Genomic DNA, 23,622 nt, shown 5'->3' with positions numbered 1-23,622 from the left:
TCTGGAGTGGATTCCAGTACCAAAAGGAGGCCCCAAGAAATCTGGAGAGGGGATGGGGACAAGGGCCTGGAGGGGCAAGACACAGGAATGGATTCCCAGTGCCAGAGGGCAGGGCTGGATGGGATACCGGGGAGGAATTGAGTGGAAGCTGCAGTGCACTGACCTCTCTGCTGTGCTTTTGCCCTTCCCCAGGGCAGAGCCGGTGCTGTCCCGGATCCAGGAGAACAGGAAGAGGGTGATCCTGCCCTCCATCGACAACATCAAACAGGACAACTTCGAGGTGCAGCGCTACGAGAACTCAGCCCACGGCTACAGCTGGGAGCTGTGGTGTATGTACATCAGCCCCCCCAAGGACTGGTGGGACGCCGGGGACCCCTCCCTCCCCATCAGGTACGGCCGGGCTGGGGGCACAGTGACCAGGGCTGGGGACACAGTGACCAAGGCTGGGGGCACAGTGACCAGGGCACACAGTGACCAGGGCTGGGGGCACAGTGACCAGGGCTGGGGGCACAGTGACCAAGGCTGGGGGACACAGTGACCAGGGCTGGGGGACACAGTGACCAGGGCTGGGGGACACAGTGACCAGGGCTGGGGGCACACTGACCAGGGCTGGGGGACACAGTGACCAGGGCTGGGGGCTACAGTGACCAGGGCACACAGTGACCAGGGCTGGGGGACACAGTGACCAGGGCTGGGGGCACAGTGACCAGGGCACACAGTGACCAGGGCTGAGGGACACAGTCACCAGGGCTGGGGACATTCACTGACCAGGGCACACAGTGACCAGGGCTGGGGGACACAGTGACCAGGGCAAACAGTGACCAGGGCACCCACTGACCAGGGCTGGGCACCCACTGACCAGGGCATCCACTGACCAGAGCTGGGGCACCCACTGACCAGGGCTGGGGAGATTCACTGACCAGGGCACTCACTGACCAGGACACCCACTGACCAGGGCTGGGGGCACCCACTGGCCAGGGCACTCACTGACCAGGGCATCCACTGACCAGGAGACCCACTGACCAGGGCTGGGGACATTCACTGACCAGGGCACCCACTGACCAGGGCTGGGGACATTCACTGACCAGGGCACCCACTGACCAGGGCTGGGGACATTCACTGACCAGGAGACCCACTGACCGGGGCTGGGGACATTCACTGACCAGGGCACCCACTGACCAGGGCTGGGCACCCACTGACCAGCACTGGGGGCAGGGGGTCATCCAGCTGCTGAGGGAGCCTGTGGGAGAGCTGGAGAGGGACAAACAGCACCCTGGAGTGACAGGGGAATAGGGAATGGCTTCAGACAGAGCACGGTTAGGTGGGACACTAGAAGGAACTGTTCCCTGTGAGGGTGGGAAGGCCCTGGATCCCTGGCAGTGCCCAAGGCCAGGTTGGACACTGGGGCTTGGAGCAGCCTGGGACAGTGGAAGGTGTCCCTGCCCGTGGCAGGGGCGGCACTGGATGGGCTTTAAGGTCCCTTCCAATCCAAACCATTCCAAGGTTCTATGAAAATGCAGGAGAGGAAGTGAGGAAGCCACCTTGGAGAGGCAGGGGCAATGTCATAACCCCCACCAGCTCTGGGACATGAGCCAGGGAGGGTTTGGAGGGGTGCAGGGATTTGGAAAAGGCTGTTGGTAACAATCCCACTGGGGAGGTGCAGGACCTGTGGAGATTTCTGCAGACTTGTGCTAAGGTGCAGGTGACAAAGTGGCTTTGCCTCAGTTGCAGTGTTCAGTTTGTGCAAACCATGAGGAATGAGGAGGTTGTTCCCATGGGATGGATGGAGTGTGGATCCATGAAACACAGCACTGTGTTCTCTTGAATGGAAAGTCCCTCTCCTCCCAGGGCAAGCTTTGGAAAAATGTGTCTCAGGCTGTTGGAACACTCCAGCTGAAGGGTTGGCAGCTCTGAAATGTGCTTCTGCTCTGCCAGGCTTCAGGGATGGGATGAGCCCAAAACAAGAGCAGGAGGGGAGGGAAGAGCTGGCTGTGGATGGGAGCTGGGGCTGTGTGCACAGCTCAGTGGTTTTCCCTCACAGCCTCCAGAGATCACAGTGAGGCTCTGATCAGGGGTGGTGTCTGGCCAGGTGGGTTGGATCCCCCTGGATCCTGACATGGTTTGTCTGGTTTGCCTTGTCCTCAGGCACAGAGCAGCTGCAAGTGTGCAGATCCCTGCCTGCTGGGAATCCTGAGCCCAAACAGCTCTGCTTTGGTCACTGACATAATCCCTGGAAGCTGAAATTATGTCTGTTCCCATTCACACAGAGACTTGTTATTCCTTTGGCTTTCTTGTCCTGGGCAGCACATCCTGCCCTCAGTGGAGGGATTAGTTTAGTTTGGAGTCAGTTTATTCTGGACAGGAGTCAGGGCTTTGACAAATAAACAGTTATTTTAACCAAATTCCGGCTGCTGGACTTGTTAAAGGAGAGCTGGGCCATGCAGAAGGCAAAGCTGAGGAATCCAAAAGCCTTTGCAGGTGAGGTGTGAGCAGTGTGGTGCTGGCAGCTCCTGCTGGAGCCTCTGGAGGGTGATAAAAGTGGATCAACACTGCTGGGATAAACCTCTCTCAGCCAGTAAATATAAAAGTGAAGAAAGAACAAACTCTTTTATTAAACTAAAGTGGTGCCATTGGGAGATGCGGGAAAGCTTTGGCACAGGGAGTGTCCCCTGTGATTGTGGCACCACCCTGGGAGCTTGCTGGGCTCCAAAACCTGTCACTTGAGGTGACTGAGGCAACTGGAGCCCCCAATATGACATTTAAAGATCTGGCAACACCTTCTGCTGTGTTGTGCTCACAGAATGGGGTTTGAATCAGTGCCCTTAGGGGGTGGCTCAGGACAGGCTGGGGCAGAGCCACGTGCGGAGGGGCAGCCTTGGTTTGGGGAAGGTGTTTGATGGCAGGAGAGGTGGGGAGGCTGAGAGTGGTGAGCTGAGCAGGTTCTGAGCTGGGAAAACTCCTGTGGGGAGCTGGAGGGTTGAGTGATTATGAAGAGATGCAGTGGGGAGGTCAGGACCTACACCAGGAGGATTTTGGTTCTTTAGGATGTCTTTCCTCAGGCTCCCCAGTATGAACCACTTTAGGGGTGTCTTGGTTTGGAAAGACAGGTGTCTGCCAGGGAAAGCTGGAGCCTCCCTTGGAATGGAGAATGTAAACCCCCTCCCTGCAATCATTATAATTTTGAAATTAGGGGGCTCTCAGGCAAAGATACGGGAATAGAAATAACAGTTCTTTACTAGGAATATTAAAAAATACAAATGTAGTAGTACAAAAAAACATACAAACAAACAAATCCTGGAAACACTGAGAGAGTCAGAACATGACCTGACACCCTGTTGGTCAGGGTGTTAGGAGCAGTCCAAATAAACCCTCCTGTAGTGATAGATGTGGTTCTGTTGGAGCAGAGATGATCCTGTAGAAGGGTGGAGTTTCCTCTGAAGGTCCAGTGGTGCTGAGATGGGTCAGGTCTCCCTCTGGGAATCCAGTGCAAACAGCCTGTGCTGCTGTTCTGAATGCCAGGTTTGATCCAGGTGGGAATGCTGGGCTCCTCCCCCTGGGTGGAGCATCTCCCCATGGGCTGATGGAATTGTATCAGCCCTGCAGTGAGCCTGGATGGAGCAGAGATCCCCTGGAGGGAGGAGGGGTCCTGGAAGGGATAAAGAAAACCCCTCCCCAGCGGGTTTCAACAGCTGGCAATAGAACACACACTGCTGGTTACATATTGCAACCCAAGACAAGGGGTCACCCATGAGCCAGGAGTAAATGGTGTCCCAGGGATGTTGGGCACTTCCACACAACTCCACATCCCACAGCACATTTCTCCTCTTTGCTTTGGTGCTGAGAACCAGATGTGCTGCCTGGAGAAGGGATCTTCTGCTGCTCTGCAGCTGAAGAATTGAAGGGTTTGCTCGGGGAGTTGGCTCCTGCTGGCCAGCAGGTCCTGTTGGATTGTTCTGGTGCTTGTTTTATCTTAAAAAATAAAAAAATGTAGGGATGGTGCTAAAATCTGGGCAGGACATTGACCATCACATCTCTGCATTTCAGGTGATTGCAAACACTAGCAGAGGAGCTGGGAGCTGGGAGAGGTTTTTATCTGGGGTTCCTACAATCTTTGTGCAACCCTTACATCCTTTTTGGAGACAGCCCTGGAGCGGGGGATGCCCCATTATCCCAAGGCATCCACAGGCAGGGAATTCCAGGGATCTGCCTGTTCAGCTGTGAGCACTGCTGAGTGGAAGGAACATGAAAAAGAGATCAGAGCAGGGTTCTGGAGACACCTGGACTTTGGTAAAGGCATCTGAAATGTGGATTCTGCTGCTGAGGCCCCAAGGTTTGAGGGAGCCAGGGGGAAGGACACAGCCCTGAGACACCCAGGAACCTCCCAGCTATGTTAAATATGAAACCACTGAAATAACATTGCTAGCAAGCACTGGGGGAGGAATTAGGAGGAAGATAAATGGGCAGTGTCCCCAGCAGGAAGCTAATGACACGTGCTGTCCCATTGTGTACCCACACACGGGCCAGAAATAATGACTGCAGTTATTTCTTTGTCACATAATGCTCTGAAAATCCTGCACTTTGTAGCAATGTTTGCATGGAAGGGATGCCAGTGCAGTGCTCCATGTAATTATGCATGGGATTAGAGGAAATTTGGAAATTATAGCATACAGAGGTACATTAGGTTTTAGGAGATATTTTAGGATAAAAGGGTGGGAGTGAAGTAAAGCAGTTTATTCCCTATTTTTGGGTTTACTTTTGGTGCATGATGCCTGTGGCAGCCCCAGGAGGAATTTTCTGCCCACTAGAGCTGCTCCAGCCCCGTGAGCCCAGAGGTGAGCAAATACATTCAATGGGGACTGGAGACAGAATATGGGAATGGTTTGGGGCAATTTTCTCTCCTGGCTAATTCCCAGATATGATTATCCAGACAGAGCGCTGATGACCTCTTTGAAATGAAATTCATCTAAAATATGGCCCAGTCTCAAACTGGCTCCAGGCTCCTGCTTTATCCAGTAATATCCTGCAAGAAATGGCCTCCCTTAATCCCTGGAGCAATGCTGCTGTAATACCTGGGGTCTGCAATACATCTGCTGTTGTATATTTGTCACATTAACATTTAAAATGCTGATACACCAAAGATCCCCCCAGTGTCAGCACTGGCTGGGCCTGGTTTCACAGCCAGGCTTCCCTGCCAGACTCTGCCTGCCTCTGTCAGGAGATAAAATTGTGATTACAGGGTCATGGATCATGTCTGAATTAGCTCTGCCAGAAAGGAAGAAAATGACATTTTAAATGGCCATCACAGAGATCCTGATCTCCACCAGAGTGGGCTCCTGCAGAGCTGGTGGGATTTCCTGGTGCTGAGGTGTGTTAGGAGGGGATCTGTGCCTGCATTCCATGCCTGGGTGGGCTTTGCTGTGGAGATGTAGCCAGGATTTACCCAGGTATTAATGACAGGCATTGATCACAGTTTGCTGAGGGTCCAGGAAACCTGTGAGGCCGTGAAAAATGGAAGAAATCTGATACTTTCAGAGCCCTATGGGAAATCCAATCCTGTGGAGTGCTGTGAAACACCAGATTGATGGCCTGTTCTTGGGGTATCCCACAGTGGGCTCCAGCTTTTTAGCATCTTCAGGAATGATTTATTTCCCACTGACAGAACATGAGCTTTTTTTTGAGGTTCATTGAGATCTGGAGCCTGTTGTTTCCCTGGTGTGAACCCCAGAGCCAGCACCTCCTCCTGCCTGACCTGCTTTGGTTGTGTCACATCAGCATCGGTCAAAAAGCTGCTGAAATCTGGGAGATTGTGGCTCCATGTGCTGATGGTGCTTCAGTGGCAGCCCCAGGATTTGTAGTTACAGGTGTGAGGTACTGGTGGCTCCAGGGCTCTGGTCCCGGAAAACAAGGAAATGCCCTCCTGCCCCTGGGTCTCCCCCAGGAGCCACGGGAGCAAATACTGAACAGCCCTGAGGGACACTGAGCATGGAAATGGGGCTGGACTTGAGGGTCCTGGAGAGCTTTTCCAGCCTCAAAGACTGTGTGATTTCAGTGACAGCAGCACCCAGGCACCCAAGTTCCAGCCTTCACAACTCCTGCCAGTACAGAAGTGTGTCCACCAGGTCCCCAGCAACCCCCAGTGTGAGATGCCACATCTGCTCCTTTTCTGGACCCTTCAGGGGTGGTGACTCCAGCACCACCCTGCAGAGATTGGATTATTTACAATATAATGAATTTCCCGACTTTCTCTTTGCATTTTCCACACGTGGCTGTGCAGAGCAGTGGAGGCAGGGGCTGAATGGCCCCCTCAGAGAGCAACCCCCACTGGAGGGGGCCTCAGGTGGCTCCAGAGATGACAGGAAGCCTCTTTCTGAGCCTGCCAGGCATGGATGCAGCTGGGGGGCAGCTTTTAGGTTAAACTGGACTTCGGGCAGGGCTACGCTGCAGATGTTTTATGTGGCACTTTATCTTTATTGGTGCTGCAAGACAAAAGCTCATTTAATTAGAATTAAGATCATTGTGAGGAGGAAATGGAGTTTGAGAGTTATGGATTGTGAAAGAATAGAAGGGCTGATGGGTTTAGGGGTTTTTATAAAGATGAAAATAATGTTCATTAACCCACCCAATTACCTGCTGTCTCAGCCACACAAATGTTAATGAATTTGCTCCTTTAGCGTACCCAGGAAAGAGCAAACTTCATCCCAGGTGTGGGGATGGTGCAGGAGTGCAGATGGGAAAAACAGAGGGGGGTTAGGTTATTGAATATGGCCCAGGAGTGAAGGTTCTGCTGCTAACAAGATATTTGTGTCTAATTAAAGTGTTCCTCAGTCAGAGCTCAGGTGGTGCTGAGCTGACCCTCTCTGGTGGCTGTGCTTTCATTTGGAGTAGGACTTCAGGGATTTGTGGTGGGATCGTTATTATATTTATTTATTAGTTCCAGAATCCACAAACTATTGATTTTTCCATGGGGCTTCCTGCAGCCATCACCTCACGATGGTGTTCCAAAGCCCAAAGCCTCAGTGCTTGCTTTATTTTAATTAAATAAATGCTTTTTCTTTCCTCTTTTAGTCAAACCTCTGAGGCTTCTTTCAGGCCACTGTAACAGCCTGAAACTTCTGTGCACACAGGATTTGCACAAACTCTGAAGTAGCCAGAGGAATAGAGCTCTCGGAAATAACCTCTACTGCCATAAAATGCTGGAAGAGGATCTCCATGCCTGGCACAAGGTGTTCCTGTAGCACATCCCCACCCTTGCAGGGTTACCAAGGTGCACATCAGACCCTCAATAACAGATTTAGACAGACTCTTATAAATAATTTCACCACCACTGGGGTGCTCAAGGTAGCAGGAGGCAGCTCAGGGATGTTGCAAATTGTTGAACACAGGTGTGAGGAAAAGGCAGAATTTTAAGGATATTTCCTGGGTTTCCGTTGGTTTGTTTTGAAAAAAACTTTGAGGCATTTGTACAAAATGCTACATGTTTGTTTTAAATTGTTTTTTTTTTGCTTTAACATCTCCAGACTGCAGGAAGATTCCTGATTCTGGGTGAAGATGGTTTGAAATGTTCTCACTCTTCTGGCATTTGGAAGTTGAGAGGAAGATTTCCATAGGAGTCAAATGTGGGGTGGTGAACTGAGAATTTGGTTTTGGAAACCTCACATGGAATGTGTGAGAAGATGCTGGAGTCAGGTGTTTGCTTAGAGGGATGGGATGGGATGGGATGTGTGGGAATGTCCCAACAGCTTTAGAAGGTCCATGGAGCTCTTCAATGGCTTCAGATAAAACTTAAATCAAACAGATAAAATTTAAATCCAGCAGAAAGATAAATTGTTGGCAGTGGTGATCCTCCCCAGGCTCTGGTGCTGCTCTCCTTGAGCAGGTCAAGGAGCCCAAAGCTCTGTGATAGCCACTCAAATGCTTTATCTTCCTTCAAGTCTGGTTCTCCTCCATCCCTGCACTGCCTGCAGTTCCATGTCAAGGCTCAATCATTTCCAGCAAAATCCCTGGAGCCCTAAAAGGACTTTGGGCCAGACCTTGGTCCAGCATGGGAACAACATGGATTTGTCCAAAGCCAGGCTGGACAGGGCCCAGAGCAGCCTGGGGTAGTGCAAGGTGTCCCTGCCCATGGCACTGGATGGATTTCAAGTCCCTTCCCACCCAAATCCTTCTGGGATTCTGTGGCTCTTCCCCAGACAAGGTTTGGTTGGTGCTTCTGGGAAGAGCTGCTGCAAAAATCTCGTTGTGCAAACACCTCGACAAATCAGACCCATCCGTCCCTGGCTCCTGGAGACTTCCAGGGATGTGAAGCTGAAACATGAGTTTTGGTCACTCCTGGATAATGAAGGTTTCTGAAAACTAGAAAAAAAAATAACAGAGGAATCACAAAATCACAGAATATTTTGGGTTGGAAGGGACCTTAAAGCTCATCTCATTCACCCCCCCTGCCATGGACACCTTCCACTATCCCAGGATGCTCCAAGCCCTGTCCAACCTGGCCTTGTAGAGAAGAAACTGAGGGATTTTTTTGTTGTTTAATTAGTGTCAGTCTTGTTTGGGCTCAGGATGTAGAAGAGGGAAGATTTAGGTCAGAATCATGACCTCAATAACTTTGTCATCCATCTTCAGATTAAATTAAAACCATCAAGTGCTTTATCAGCTTCTAAAGTACCCCAGCAAGAACCTCTTCAGTGTTCTCAGTTTGAGTTTTCCTTTTAGTGCTGAGGGTTTTTTGGGCATGATTTGAGGCCATATAGTAAAAATTTTAATTGACTTTTTCGATTTTTATGTTAACAGTACTGGGAGGAGTGATCCTCAACTGGCTGCACAAAGTGACTTTCACTCCCTGGTGTGCTAATTTGAAGCTCTTAAACTTCCCAGAGATTCCCTGTGGTGTGAGAAAGCTGCCATGGACATGTTGGAGCTCAGGTCGCTGCTGTTGGGTCTCTTTATGAGGAATTCTTCATCTGCTGGTTTTTAATGCCACCTAATTTAGTGCCAAGTGTAAAAGAGGCTCTGCAATAATTTGTGATGGTGTCAGGTTTTACAAGATGAGCAGATTGATGTCACTGCCTGGAGAGCCTCAGCTGAGGGTGCACCTGAGGTTGTGCACCTGGAGCTGGCTGGCAGCAGCCCATGGATGAGCCAGCTCTCCCTGGATGTCAGTGCTGGATCTCATTTCTGCTCTCTGTATTTCTGGAAGATTCTCCTCAGGATTGGCTGCATCCAGAGCAGAAGATCCAAACCTTGCTGGAACCTGGCAAGGTCCCCTGCAAGGCCCAGGGTTTGGGAGAGGGCCCAAAGCTGTGTGATTCTTCTGTGAATTAGGGAAAAGCTTTTGGATCTGTGTTTGTGGAGCTTCCCAGTGTCAGGGCAGAGGTGTCCTCAGCGCCACCATGGTGCTGTCACAGGGACACAGCAGAGGGACCTGCATGGGCTCGTGCTTGGCTGCTTTGGCCAAGTGACCTGGAAAAAGCAGTGTTTGAGTCCTCTTTGGGTGGGACACTGGGGCATGGAGTGGGATTTGGGTTCAGTATTAAATACCTGCCCCAGAGAAGGCTGTGCCTTTCCTGGAGTGGGGGAGATCCATCCTTGGGTGGAGATGGGACCCCCTGGAGCCCTGCCCAGCCTTGGGTGGCACTTGTCACCAAAACCTTTCCCTGCTTTGGCTGAGAAGGGGCTGTCTGGAGTCAGGAAGGTAATCTCAGGGTTCCTTGGCTGTTTCAGTGATTCCCGGATGAAGACAAACACAGGCAGTCTTTCTCTGCTTTTTGATGATTGATGGGGCAAATGCCATCACTGTTCTGGGAATCATGGGACACTTTAGAACGGTTTTATGGGTGGGATTGTCATGCTCTGCTCTGGGGCAGTTTGGGGCAGTGTAGGACAGATCCAAAGTTACCTGAGACCATCCAAAGGAGGGACAGGGAGATGGTGAAGGGCCTGGAGGGATGGGCTTGTTGGGGTGTCTGTGCAGGGCCAGGAGTTGGATCGATGATCCTGCAGGTCCCTTCCAGGTCAGCATATTTGGTGGTTCTACAAAACCATCATTCTTGGCCAAATCAAAAGTGTTACTCCCTAAAATTAAAACTTAAAGTCCTCCTTCAAGCACCAGTTAAGCCCAGCTTCTCCCTGAAGGGCCTTGAAAACTGGGCAGGGACATTGAGCCTCTGGCTTGTCCCTTCAGGAGAACAGAATTACAGGCAAGGGAGCAAATTCTCCTTCCTGAAGGGAGCCGGAGTTTATTGGTAGAAAATGTTCATGTAATCCATTTTTATGAAGAAAACCACACTGGCCATACTGGAAGCGCTTGCTTTTGTATCTTTAGAGCTTTGCATAAGAGAATTATTTTGATTAAAATGAAAAGAAAAATTATGCTCCTGGTTGAAAAAATAAAAAATACTCACACTGACAGAACTTTAATCTGAGCCCAAGTCATAAAAACAGCCTTTATTGATGTCAAAGTTGCTTTAGAAATGGAAAGAGTAAACAGGATTTGGCCTTTAATTTGTGAAGGGTTTTGATTTTTCAGAGGCATTAAAGAGACAGAAAAGATGGGTATTGAATTATTTAACAATTGCTAGGAAAATTAAGCTTCAGAGAGCCTGTTTTCACTGCAATAATCTTATTAATGAAAACAAAACAATCTGGGGCAGCACCAATATTGGGAGCTCATACCCTGCTGCCTGAATTGTTTCCGAGTGGTCCATGAAGTGATTTTGGAAGTCAAAGCCAAGCTGAGCCTTTTCTGTGGTCTGTTCACACTTCCCAGGAGAAAGCTGCTGTTGATGGATTATCCAAACATATTTTCCCTCTAAATCCAAGGCAGAGGGGAAAAATATGTGAGGACGAGTTGGGGGAATTTGGCTCTTTGAATTTATTCTTTCATTGGCAGATGGCTTTTAAGTGATTTATTGGCCAAAACCAATCCATTTTCATTAGAAAGCAAGTTTTTAATGACTTTTGGGGTGGAGACTGAAAACAAAGAAGTGATAATGGAGCCGATGGGCCGGGTGACACAGCACAGCAGCCCTTCATCAAACAGAGTGTTTGAGAGCCAGTGCTGGGGGCGATGATTTCCTTTCATGTGCGCTTTAATTCACTGTCCTTTGCAGCCAGTGGTGCATAAACAGGCCTAGATTGAATTAAAGGAAAAATGGATCCTCGCTCTCATCCTCAGCAATCAGTGCTGGATGGCCTGGGAGCTCCCAGCTGGCCCAGACCTGCTGCTCTGTCCTGGAGAGTCTGAGCTGAATCCTCCTGAGGTTCCACCCTGGAATGCTCTCCTGGTGCTCCTGGAGAGTCTGGAGCAGTCACCAGGGCTGGGAGCAGGGGCTTGGCAAACCCAGCCAGCCACAGCCCCCTCCCTTCATCCCGGGGATCCAGCACAGCTCTGGGAATGTGCACATGGGGAATCTGAGGGAGAGCAGTTGGCAAAGTCCTGATGGTCCCTGAGACACCCCTGCAGAACTGTCCCAGCCCTGGGCCCAGCACAGGAGGAACCTGGAGCTGCTGGAGGAGTCAGAGGAGGCTCCAGGATGAGCAGAGGGATGGAGCAGCTCTGCTGGGGGGAAAGGCTGGGAGAGCTGGGAATGTTCAGCCTGGAGAGGAGAAGCTTTGGGGTGACCTCAGTGTGACCTTGCAGGGCCTGAAGGAGCTTTGGGAGACCTGGAGAGGGACTGGGGACAAGGGATGGAGGGACAGGAGGCAGGTGCCATCAAACTGAGAGTGACTTTAGATAGGATGTGAGGGTGGGCAGGCCCTGGCACAGGGTGCCCAGAGCAGCTGTGGCTGCCCCTGGATCCCTGGTAGTGCCCAAGGCCAGGCTGGACATTGGGGCTTGGAGCCCCTGGGACAGTGGAAGGAGTGGAACAAGATAATCTTTCAGGTTCCTCCAAACTCAAACCATTCTGTGATTCCATGACACTGTGGGTGCATCTGCTCTTTCCCCTCCTCCCCTTTGGGGATGAACAACTCCAAAGTTGGAATTTGCTGCTCTCTGCACCCACCCTGGCCCTTGATGGAGTCAGTGCTGGGCTCCTGCAAAGCACAATGTGAACACTGGGGACTGCACTGCTGCTAGGGGATTTTTGGCATTCATATGGAAGTGAAATCACTCAGGAATGTGTTTTAGTTGCTGGTTTTTGGGGCTCATGATCCTGTCAGTGCCTGGAAGTGATGTACTTGGGGCTGGCTCTGGGCTGCCCAGCCACAGGAGCACATTTGTAGGAGCTTTACAGGTGAGCATCAACCCTGCTCACCCTGAAGGGCTTGGCGAGGTGCTGGACCATCCCTGCTCCCACCTTCCCCACCAGGAACCCCTCAGCTTTGCCTCAGGGCTGTGAGCCCTGCCTGGAGAGGCCGTGAGGTGGAGGGAGAATCCTCATAGCTGATGACAATTTCTGGGCTCTCCAAACCAGAAACCCTGAGTGCTTCCAGTGCTGAGAGGATCTCGGCAAAGTCTGTTCCAGGGGAGCTGGAGGCTGGAGCAGCTCTGGTCAAGGCTGTGCCCTGACAGCTGAGGCAGCTCTGTGCCCCTGTGGGTCCTGTGGTGTTTAATGAACACCGTGCTCACATCCCTGGTGCCTTGTAGCTGCTCTGCTGCTCACAAAACGAGCAGGTCCTTGCTAATGAGCACTCGGGTTGGGGTTGTTCTGAGCTGGGTCTGACTCATGCTGGATTTGCTGTTATTAATGCCTGGGCACACTCAGCTCTGCTGGAGGACACAGAGCTGCTTGAGTCTGGCACAGGGAGCACAGAAATTGGGGATCTGTGAGGGGGGCTGGGTCTGCTCCAGGCTCATCTGCCCCAGGGAGAGCAGCCCTTTAGAGCTCTGCAGCCCATCCCCTCCCTTCTTTAGGCCTGGTTTAAATTTGCAGGTGTTGGGGCATTAGCCCTGGTGTGGCATGGCCTTAACCCAGCACAGCTCTCAGCCCTGGCTGGACACCAGCCTGCTGTGTCCTTCCCCTTCCTTTCTGCACTCTCTGTGCTTTCCCTGTAGGAAAAAGCACTTTGGGAGGGGAAAAGAAAAAGACATGAAATTTTTAGGTGACTATCTGTCAGCATTTTGTGTGCTGCCATAAGACCTCAGAGCTCTGGAGCTGCAGCAAGCTGGTCTGAATGGGAGAGCTGGGCTGAGGAGGAGGGTTTAGTGCTGGGAAGATCCCATGGTTCTGGCTGCTTCTTTTTTAGGGGAAAGTTCTGCTTTTTCCTATTGCAATGACAGAACTTTAGGTGTGGGAGGTCAGCTAAAGCAGGCTGCCAGGGAATTGTGAATTCCTCATGGTACAAACTCCATGCAGGCAGAACTAAAAACCTGGAGATCTGCAGGCTCCAGGGAAGGTGCCACATCAGATTTTGAAACTGTGGCAGTCCTGAGTGGGACTGCAGTTGAACCATTAAATGTGTCAAGAACATTTGCTGCCAAAACAGAGGCAGAAGCAAAAGCTGGCACTGAGAAGGGGTTTGGGGATGCAGCTCGATGTATTTTTTTCCAAGTTTGGAGGAATTGGGAAGCTCCATGTTGGGCTGTGTGCACTAGAAGGGACAATAAGGTAGATTGGGATGGAGTAGTTGATGCAGGAAAATTAGAGTGTTAAAAACTACTCTTTCCTGCATGTGTTGGCATTTCCCAGAAGGATCAAATTGTTGGTTCTTCCACTATCCCAGAGTGCTCCAGGCCCTGTCCAGCCTGGCCTTAGATGTGTCCAGGGATCCAGGGGCATTCACGGCTTCTCTGCACACCCTGTGCCAGGGCCTCCCCACGCTCACAGGGAAGGATTTATTCCCTGTCTTTAACCTAAATTTCTCCTCTGGCAGTTTGTACCCATTCCCCTTGTCCATCCCTGCAGTCCCTGATGCAGGGTTCCTCTCTGGCTTTCCTGTGGCCCCTCAAGACCCTGGGAGGTGCTGGGAGCTCTCCACACATCCTGCTCTTCCCCAGGGTGAACAATCCCATTTTTCCCAGCCTGTGTCCATGGACAGGTGCTCCAGTCCCCCCGTTAACCTCATACAGCCCCTCCCAAGTCTCCCTGTCCTCCCCAGGGAACTGGGATGTCTCAGTGCTTTTCCTGCTCCTTCTTGGTAAGGGAAAGGGATGGGAACACTTCCTGAGAGCTGTATCAGCCCCGTGTTTAGGCTTATCTCTCTGCTTCAGTTGACAGCTGTGTGGGTATCATCTCCAAAGCAGAAAATAAACAAACTCCAGGAGCTCTCAGCTCTGTATTTTCTCTCTGTCCGTAGGCAGCTGCATTTGTATGTGGGCAGTCATGGCTTTGTCACTTTTCTGAGAGGGAACAAAATGAAAAATCTGTGGTTTTTTTTAGATGACAAAGTCTGCTGAGGCTCTTTCCCTTCCTGAGTGAATTTCAGGATCTAAGTCTGTCTAATTCACAAGATATTTTGTTGCAAAGCTGTCTGTCCACTGGTCAACAAATGTCTGGTGTCCACTACAATATTCTTGCTGGAAGAAAACGTGTTTGGAAGAAGAGAGAAGCACATGAGGTGCAGTGTTAAGGGTGGGGAGCTGAGCTCTGGCTGAAGATGCTCTAAAAATAAAGTGGGAAGGAAGGAGAGGAGAGATTCCAGTTCCTTTTGGAACAGGAATGAGGAGATGGGGGAAGCAGATGGCTGCTTTGCTGGATTGTTCCATCGCACTTGGGGATGGGGAGTTGCAGTTATTTCCAGGAAAAAAACCACTTGAGAGTTTGTGGGAACAGGGATACTGCAGTTTTATTGTATCCTACTAACAGGATTAGCAGTTTTTGGAGCTGTGGCACCAGGCTGGTTCCCCTTCACATCTCCTATCGAAAGGGGCTCTCAACACTGCCCAAGATTCCCAGGGAGGCTTTGACACAAACCAAGGGCTGTGCAGCCCTAGCAGTGCTCAGGGCTCACAGCAGAGCCACATTTTCCATTTTAGTATGGGAGACAATGTAGTTTGAGAGCTCTTTTCCAGGGAGCAGTGCTTCCCTCGGCCAAGCTGGCCATAAATCAGCCCAAATTCCCTGTGTGCCTGCAGAAGTGGCTTCGTTTCAGCTGGGAGGGAGAATTTGCTTCTCTTGCAGTAGTTTCTTTTTCAGCTTCTGTGAAATAGGCTTTAATATAGAAATAAACCATCAGACCATTACTAAATTAAAAATAAGCATAGAAGCAGACAGAGCTGCCAAGCTAAGGTTAAACTTGGAGCAGGAGATCAGATTATGGTTTCATCAGTCTTTCCTCCCACTCTTTGCTTAATTTGGTACTTAAAAGAACCTAATAAGCATTGCAGAGCTCTGTACACCCAGCTGCTTTGGAGAGCAGTCTCCTGGTCCTCATTTTCTTATTTTGGGTCACACACATCACTGCACTGATGTGCTGGAGCTGTACTTGTAGATGCCACAATTTATTGGGATGCAGCAGGATTACACTTGCTCGGAGCAGAGATTAGCATCAAGTTTACCTACCCTCCCTGTGAGGAAAAAGGAGCATTTCCAGTCCACTGCAGGTTTGGGTTGGCTTTGTTTACTCTCAGACCTGACCCCAGCTCACTTTTGAAGAGTCTTGGAGCAACAGCATCATCAGGAGGAAAAGTGACCATCACTGACAGGCAGCTGGGAACTTCCCAGGAACAGGCTGGCAAAGGGATGGAGGGGCTGAGGCTGCCAGGGATTGACAGAAATGTGCCCAGGGCAGGGGAGGGGCTGGCAGAGAGCAGCTGTGGCTGCCCCTGGATCCCTGACAGTGCCCAAGGCCAGGCTGGATGGGCTTGGAGCAGCCTGGGACAGGGGAAGGTGTCCCTGCCCATGGCAGGGGTGGAATTGATCAGCTTTAATGTCCCTCCCAATCCAAACCATTCTGAGGTTCTGTGTTTCATTCCCAGTCCGAGACACCTGAGCTGGTGTTTGGAGCAGCCTTGAATTTCACAAACCCTTTGTCCCTTTCAAAGCCTCGTTTTTAATTCCTCTTCCCCTCCATTCCCAGCATTTCAAGGAATGGGATGATATTTTCATCCTGTTTTTCCTCTGTATTTTACTGAAAGTTCAGCACGGCAAAATCCTTGAGCACGTTCCTGACTTGGAGAGCTGAAAGGAATCTCTGAATGGTGCTGGATGTGATCCACACGATCCAGCCAGGACTTGGCTGAGTCCTGGCCACTGTTTGCAATGTTCTGTACAGGTCTTTTTTGCTCTTTGTTTTCCATAATCTCCATCAGTTGTGTGATGCCATTGCTAAACAAATGAGATGATAATTAGCATAGCAACTTCAGAGGAAGTTGATTTTCCGTCTGTAATAGGGATGATGATAATTAAACATGCATGACCTCATTGGGTTGAATAGGAATCAATTAAAATTAAAGCTTGTTGGGATTTCTTTTTCTCTTGTGAAATTTTTCAGAGAAAGCAAGAACAACATAACATGTTCTAATGAAAGGAAATTGGGCTGATTTGCACCATCAATATTATAAAAAAGTCAGGAGATTTTTCAGGAATGGAGAATTGGATGGTACCTCCTTTGCCCTGCCCCAGCCGTGTGTAAATGCCCATTTTGATGAAGTTTATAATTTGGAAGAATGAAGTTTAGAACTTTCCAGCTGTTTCTAACACTGTTTAGAAAAACTCAGATCAAACATGTGGAAATGCTTCCCCAGTTTGTGTCCAGAGAGGCTCTTTGGCCAGCAGGACACATAAATTAGTTTTGTAACGTGTCTTAATTCCCTGTGCATGAGTGAACATTGCACTGGAGCAGCTCCTTTTAGAGGGAAATGATTCATGATTGGAGAGGTGGAATGACAGAGGGTTAAAGTTGGAAGCCCAAGTCTGAGAGGCCCCTGTGGAGGGCAGGTGGGAAAGTCTGGGGTTAAATTCCTTCTTTTTGCCATTTCTTTCCAAAATAACATGTCAGTGTTGCCTCAGCAGTTGCAGCCAAGCTTGGCCAGGGCCTCTGGATTTGGGTTTTGGGAGAGGTGTGAAACCTCTCAACCTGCAGGTTGGTTCAGGTCAGAGCAGGGGCCTGAAGAATGGGAAACCAAAGCTTGGGGAGTCCCAGCTCCATGTTCTGCATTTTGGGATTTGCTTCCAGACCTTTGCTTGGAGCTCTTCTGGTCTGTGGGATTCATCAGAGGTGGGAAGGGGTTGGAAGCAAAATCCACTCCCAGTCTCTGTGGTGAGGCTGCACAGGGATCCTCCGGATTCAGTTGCTGCTTCCCATTCCTGATGTCCTGGATGAGCACCCTGAACAAGACACTGCACCTGTTTGCTCTGGGATGGTGCTGCCTTTGGAAAGGGCCTTTGAGGGAACAGCCTCAGGCTGGGCCAGGGGGGGCTCAGCATGGACAGGAATCAGGAGGAATTTCCCCATGGAAAGGGTGGTCAGGCCTTGGCAGGAGCTGCCTGGGGAGGTTTGGAGTGCCCATCCCTGGAGGTGCCCAAGGAAGGACTTGACATGGCACTCAGCATTCTGGGCTGGGGTCAAGGTGGGGATTGGGCACAGGGTGGGCTCCATGGTCTGGGAGGGCTTTTCCAACTTCAGTGACTCTGTGATTTTCTCATATTTCCCCCTTCCCTGGCAGAAAAGCCAATAAATCTCACATCCAGTCAGAGTGAAACAAATGCTGAAATCCCTCTTTTTTCTCCTTGGAAAGTTTTGTTTCTTCACCATCCTCAGCCACTGGTGTCACGGAGGGTGTGGTGACATTTCTGTGTGGTGGGAGGTGGTGGCTTAAATTCTAAATGTAGCCTCTGGTTCCTGTTGGGATTTGACACTTTCTTACACCTGTGATGGGGCCAGTTCTGATCCAGTCTAAGATTGCCCCATATCTGATAAATGACATAACACAAGCTCGTGTCTCTGCAGGTGACACTCAAACCATGGCATGAGACCTGAGCACACAAAATACGTGACAAAATACTGCCATGGCTTTAGTTTGAGCATATCCACTAAACTTCCATGTTTTCCACATGGACTTTTTCATCTGCCACGAGCATCTTTGTGAACATGGAGAAGTGTTCCCAAGGAGAGATGCAAGATGCATCTCTGAGAGCTTAAACCAGCAAATCCTGGCTTTATTTAGTTTTCATCTCATCCTGGCTTTGCCTCATTTACCTTCTGTTTCTGCAAGATGGGGCAGTCAGAAGGGAGAGTGATGGGTTCATTTTCTCTATCCTCATAGGCTTCACTGAAAACACAGAAAGTTCTGTCCACAGGCATCAGCTAAAAGGAGTTTCTGGGGCTGCAGGAGTCCCCCCAGCTGAGTTCAGATGAAGGCAGCACAAAAGGCTCAGTCCCTGATGTGAACATTCTGCTGCCTTTCCACGTGCCAGTGGAATTCTTTCCTCCTGCATTTGGCCTTGGAGCTGCACAGAAGGCAGCTCCTGCCAGTGGCTTTCCAAGAGGGAAGAATTCTGCCAAGCCTCCTTCAGGCACTTTCTACCCAGTGGTTTTTATCACACCCCATGGAGTTGTTCACTGAATGCCCTGGGCTGGGATCCAGCCAGGACAGAATATCCTGAGCTGGAAGGGACTCAGGAGGATCATCAAAGTCCAGCTGCACTGGGCAGCCCCAAGAATCCCAGCCCGTGACTGAGTGTTGTCCAACCTGTGCTGTTTTCTGAGCCTGTGCACTGTTCTGTGGGGAAAGGGGGTTAATGGGAATTCACAAGGGTACTTCACTGCCTCTCTGCTCCCCATCAGGTGGAGCTCTTAGGGATCCCTGTGGGAGAGGGATTTATCCCGGAGCAGCTCCTCCCTCAGTCCCTGGGGGTTCAGTATCTGCTGCCACCCCACAGGTGTGGGCAGGGTCCCTCTGCCAAGGAGGGGGTCCTGGGGGTTCAACACAGCTCCCACAGGTTCTTTGGACTGACAGCAGGAAAAACCCATCTTTTGGTTATGTCCATGCATATGCTGTTGCCATCAGGTGTGATCCCTTTTTGGTGGCCTCTGGGGTGGAAAAGACAAGAGCTGAGTCCACAGGAGATTTGCTGTGCCAGGGGTTAGGAGAGGTTAGAGAGAAGCAGGGACTAGGCCAGGCCTGAAGGGAGCACAACAGGTCACTGGTGCCAGGTCCCTGCTCAGGCAGGGCCATCCCAGAGCACAGGGCACAGGATTGTGTCCAGAGGGCTCTGGAATATCCCCGCTGAGGAGACTCCAGCCCCTCCCTGGGCAGCCTGTTGAGGGCTGGGCACTGCCCAGGGCAGAAGTTGTGCCTCCTGTGCAGGGGGAATTGCTGGGCTCAGTCCCTGCCCTGCTCTGCTGGGCACTGTTGAACTCCTGAGCTGCTGGGGCCTCACTGCAGGAGCTGTGCCCCATGAGGAAGGCTCAACATCCCACAGCATTTTCCTGGGCAGAGGAAGCTAAACTTGTCCATTTGATGTGGGATTTAGAAAACAATGAGTTTCATGAGGGCTGAGATCTGTGCTGGGCTGGAGGATCAGAAGAGCTGAAACGAGGACCTGGTGCTGTTCATGAGGACAGATCTGGGAGAGGAGTTCTCTCTTCTGCCTCTTGATTGCCCTGTCAAGGCCAGGGCCAAACAGGCAGGATGCAAGTGAGTGCTGCTTCCCAAGATGCTGCTCTAATTAGAGCAGTCCCTGAACCTCATGCAGACTTAGTGTAGTATCAATTCAGGTTAAATTGGGAAACTGAGCAGAAAATTGCTGTCTGGTGTTTGGAGTGGTTTCTGCATCTTAATATTATCTGATATTGTATCATTATGTACTGATGCAAAATGCCAACAAGTAATGGCAGAGCCCTGCAAGTAATGACACCGGGATGGGAGAGCAGGAAATAGTGAGAGAAATTTAATTTCTTATGCAGTTTCATGAAATAAAGTCAACTCAGGTACACACTTGTTCAGATTAAATATAATGATCTGTGTCTGCAGCCCAAGTCTGCCGGGAATGCACATCCAGGGGCTGAGGATGGAGGGGGGAGAGTTGCCATGGAAATACAGCCAATGTCACACTTGCAGCCTTGCAAATGGCTCATGTGTCATGGCTCATTTTCCAGGAGAAGCGGGGAAAACTGGGAATTTAGGGAAAACATCTTTAAGTGTCTGCAGCAAGGCAGGGCTGGGACTGTGCAGGGACAAGTGTTGGGAGTGCTGAGTGTTTGTGAGATGAAGGAGCCCAAAGCACCCCTGGGCTGCTTGATCCCTTCTCCTTCCTCCTGCTGGGGCAGCACAGCTGCAACACCCCTGGGCTGGCTGGGCTTCCCCTGCCTCCCCTCCGGGGACTGCACAGGGCAACAGCTTTCCCTCACTTTGCTCCTTCCAGGCCTTTGGCAGCCCAATTCCTGCACTTGCCTGTTCATTCTGAGTTGGCTGAACTGTGCCAGATGATCCAGAGTTATTGCTTGATCTGTCCTGTAACTGGCAATTCAGTTGCTGGATCTTGTGGGGACTAACACAGCTCCTGCTTTAAAATTGGATGAAGTGCTCAAGGGTATTTTTCTTATTTTGTTCTGATTTTGGGGGGAATAATGGTTTTGCTGTGCAAAAATAAATGAGGCTGCTAGACAAACAGCTTGGGTTGTTAGAGCCTCTCTAAAAGTAATGATGGTGTAATTCAGGCCTCTGAAATAAGAAGCAAACAATAAATAAATGATTAACCTGTCTTTAGAGTATTGAAATCTGTATGTATTTTAAGGCTGTAGTGGGTAAATAGGAGCAAATGAGTGTTTGAACAGGCAATAGAGGAATGACAGGAGTATCAGGGAACCAGAATCCACAGGAATTCCCAGCTCAAGACCTGCCCAGCTCCTGCCAGGTCCAGTTCTCTCTGTTTCTGGTATCAGTTTCCCTGTGGCATTGGTGTAACAGCCCAGGGTGAGGTGAGTTTGGAGGTGTGAACTGTTCTTTAGAGAGCACAGCCATTTCTGTATGGAGAGGAATGGAGGAGCTGGACAGTTCCTCCCTGGTGCCGCTGTGCACAGAGGGGTGCTGAGGGAGAAATTGGGCTGTTTGGTTGGAATGGGACTCAGTTCTCAGCTGCACGAGGCCTCCAGTGAGCATTTCACAGAGCAGCTGTCCTGGGGCTGAGCTCTGCAGAGCCCCAGGGTCCCTGGCACAGCCCATGGGTGCTCCTGCTGCACAAGGGCAGGGAGGCAGAGGGGGGCACAGAGGGGAGAATGCACATCCTCCCTCTTCCTCCAGTTTCCCCTTCCCTCCCCTGTCTTCCACTCCAAGCAACTTTTCACCTTCAGCACCCAGAGGTGAAGAGTGGCTCAAATTGGGGTGTAAATCTCAGGTCCCTTCACTGTGGCAGCAAAGCTCTGAGGAGCTGCCAGACCCCCCCTTGGTGTGAACAGGGTGAGCAGGGCAGGTGTCCCAGAGCCGCAGCTCCAAGGAGACTTTATTCTCTAAAGCAAGGTGATGCTCCTTAAAATTAAGTGTCATTTCTCTCTTCTTGCTGATATATTTCCTTGAGCAGCAGAGAAAGGCTGCAGAGGAAAATTGAGTGGAGCTCCTGCCGAATTCAAACACACTGTAGTGATAAATATGGTTGTGAATAAACCTCCTTGTAGTCACAAATCAATTAATCTTTTTTTTCCCTGTGTGCTCCATCCTTAGGATTTACTTTCTCATTGAGCTTTCCTAGCTCATGCACTACCTAATTCTTCACCTGGATAAATAACTCGTGGCATTTTTATTCCACAGCAAACCGGCATTATCTTTCTTGCTGTGTACAAGCAAAAGGAATTTTATTTATTTGTTTCTTTATTTTCCCCAGAGCAAACTCTGTGAGTTGGGGGTTGGAATAAAGCAGAGTTCAGGGGTTGGTGAGGAGCAGCTCTGCCATGTTTCCAGGAGTGTTTTTACAACACTCTCAGGGACAGGGGAGGATTGTTGGGGTGTGCAGGACCAGGAGCTGGCCTGGGTGATCCTTGTGGGGCTTTTCCAGCCCAGGATACTCTGATTCCATGAGCAGCCTCAGAAGGGAAGGGTTCTTCTCCATCAGTTTACTGGAGCCCTTTGGTGTGCCAGGCCCCCTTGGCTGAGGGTGCAGTGTGGATTTTTAGGGAAGGGCTGTCCCACAGTTTGGCTGGGATGGAGGGCAGAGCTGTGTCCTGCTCTTGTCCTGCTCAGAGCCAGCCTAAAGCCCTGCAGGGAGCTGAGCTCAGGGCTGGAGTGAGCAGGGGCAGAGCAGAACCTTTCCACCTTGTGTGGCAGGAACTCTTTCTTCAGCCTTCTGCTTCTCTGGGGGTGAGGTGAAAATAGAGATTAAAGACCAAGCACGTTGAGTGTGAACCTCCCACATGCTCAGTGGCACCTGGAGCTGCAGCACATCCTCAGCCTGGGCTGCCCTGAGGGACGGAGACTCTGAGGAGAGCTCAGAGGGGGTGGCTGAGTGTCAGAGTTTTGGGCAGGGGCTGGAGCAGGGCAAAGCTGACCTGGGAACATCAGGAATTGAACTGGAATGGGAGAACTGCTGGGTGTAAAAAGAGCAGCAGAGCTGGGGAAGGGTCCCCATCCCACCCCATCCCACCCCATCCCACCCCACCCCATCCCACCCCACCCCACCCCATCCCACCCCACCCCACCCCATCCCACCCCACCCCACCCCATCCCATCCCATCCCATCCCATCCCATCCCATCCCATCCCACCCCACCCCACCCCACCCCACCCCACCCCACCCCACCCCATCCCATCCCATCCCACCCCATCCCACCCCACCCCACCCCATCCCATCCCATCCCATCCCATCCCATCCCATCCCATCCCATCCCATCCCATCCCATCCCATCCCATCGCATCCCATCCCATCCCATCCCATCCCTGCTGAGATCTGTAACAGCTCTGCCTCTGCTCCCTGCAAACAGGGGGGGAAAGTATAAGAAATAATCCATGGTCTTGTACTTCTGAGTAAACTTAAAAAACTCATTCCAGAGGTCTCATTGAGAGATGTAGACATTACTGACTGACTTCTTTAGGGCTTCTGCAGAATGAACTTCTCAGCTCTTTTCTGTTGTCTTTAATGTGTGAGAGGTGGGATGTTGATCATCCTCATCCCACAGCCTAAAAATGGAGTGGCCATTGGGTTCTTCCTCACCCAGGTGATGAAGGATGTTACACAGAAAGGGCAGCAAAGGAGAAGCTTTGGGAGTGCTCTGAGACTCTGGACAATGGTAATGGATGGGAAAGAATTTATATCCTGAATTATGAACCCCCTTTGTGTTGCCAGTGGGGTTTGCCTCACAGAAATGTTTCTTAGAAGGCAGGGCACAGGAGCAGGAAGCTGGAAGTCAGCTTGCAGAGGCCCCACGAGCTTTCCTTTCATCCCTTCTAGATGTGAAATATTGACTCAAGTTCTGAAATCCTGAGGAATGGATATTTAAAACCTCTGAGGAGCTCTCCTGCTCTGAAAGGTTGTCTCTCATTAGCATCCCATTTAGGATGCTCCCTGAGAAGAGGAATCTTCCCTGTGTATCAGCACACAGGGCCATTAAATGCACTGCTTGGTTTGTGTCTTTCAGAAGGAGATTTTTTTTTTTCTTTGCCTGGTTCTGTCTGGGAGAGAAAAAAAGACAAAGGAGTATTAATTGTTTGCAAATGCTCTTTCAAAAGGCATGGAAAGAGTGAACTCCTGGAAGGGGTTTTGTGCAAGGTTTGGGGTTTCCCACCACAGGATCTGGGCTTTAACCAGCAGGT

The 23,622-nt window shown here is 50.6% G+C and overlaps 1 protein-coding gene across 1 annotated transcript in view; it reads left to right on the top strand.

Annotated features, from left to right (window-relative positions):
• The window catches only part of GALNT17 (polypeptide N-acetylgalactosaminyltransferase 17), a 211,587-nt gene that overhangs the window by 94,422 nt on the left and 93,543 nt on the right, over nucleotides 1-23,622 (top strand). Inside the window, exon 5 of the mRNA XM_083875493.1 lies at nucleotides 193-390. Coding sequence (XP_083731619.1) covers nucleotides 193-390 — 198 coding nt within the window. The remainder of the gene's footprint in view (nucleotides 1-192; nucleotides 391-23,622) is intronic.

The sequence above is a fragment of the Zosterops lateralis genome (assembly GCF_965231275.1).
Source record: "Zosterops lateralis genome assembly, chromosome: 19".
Lineage (NCBI taxonomy): Eukaryota > Metazoa > Chordata > Aves > Passeriformes > Zosteropidae > Zosterops > Zosterops lateralis.
This window is presented reverse-complemented; position numbering and strand designations above follow the sequence as displayed.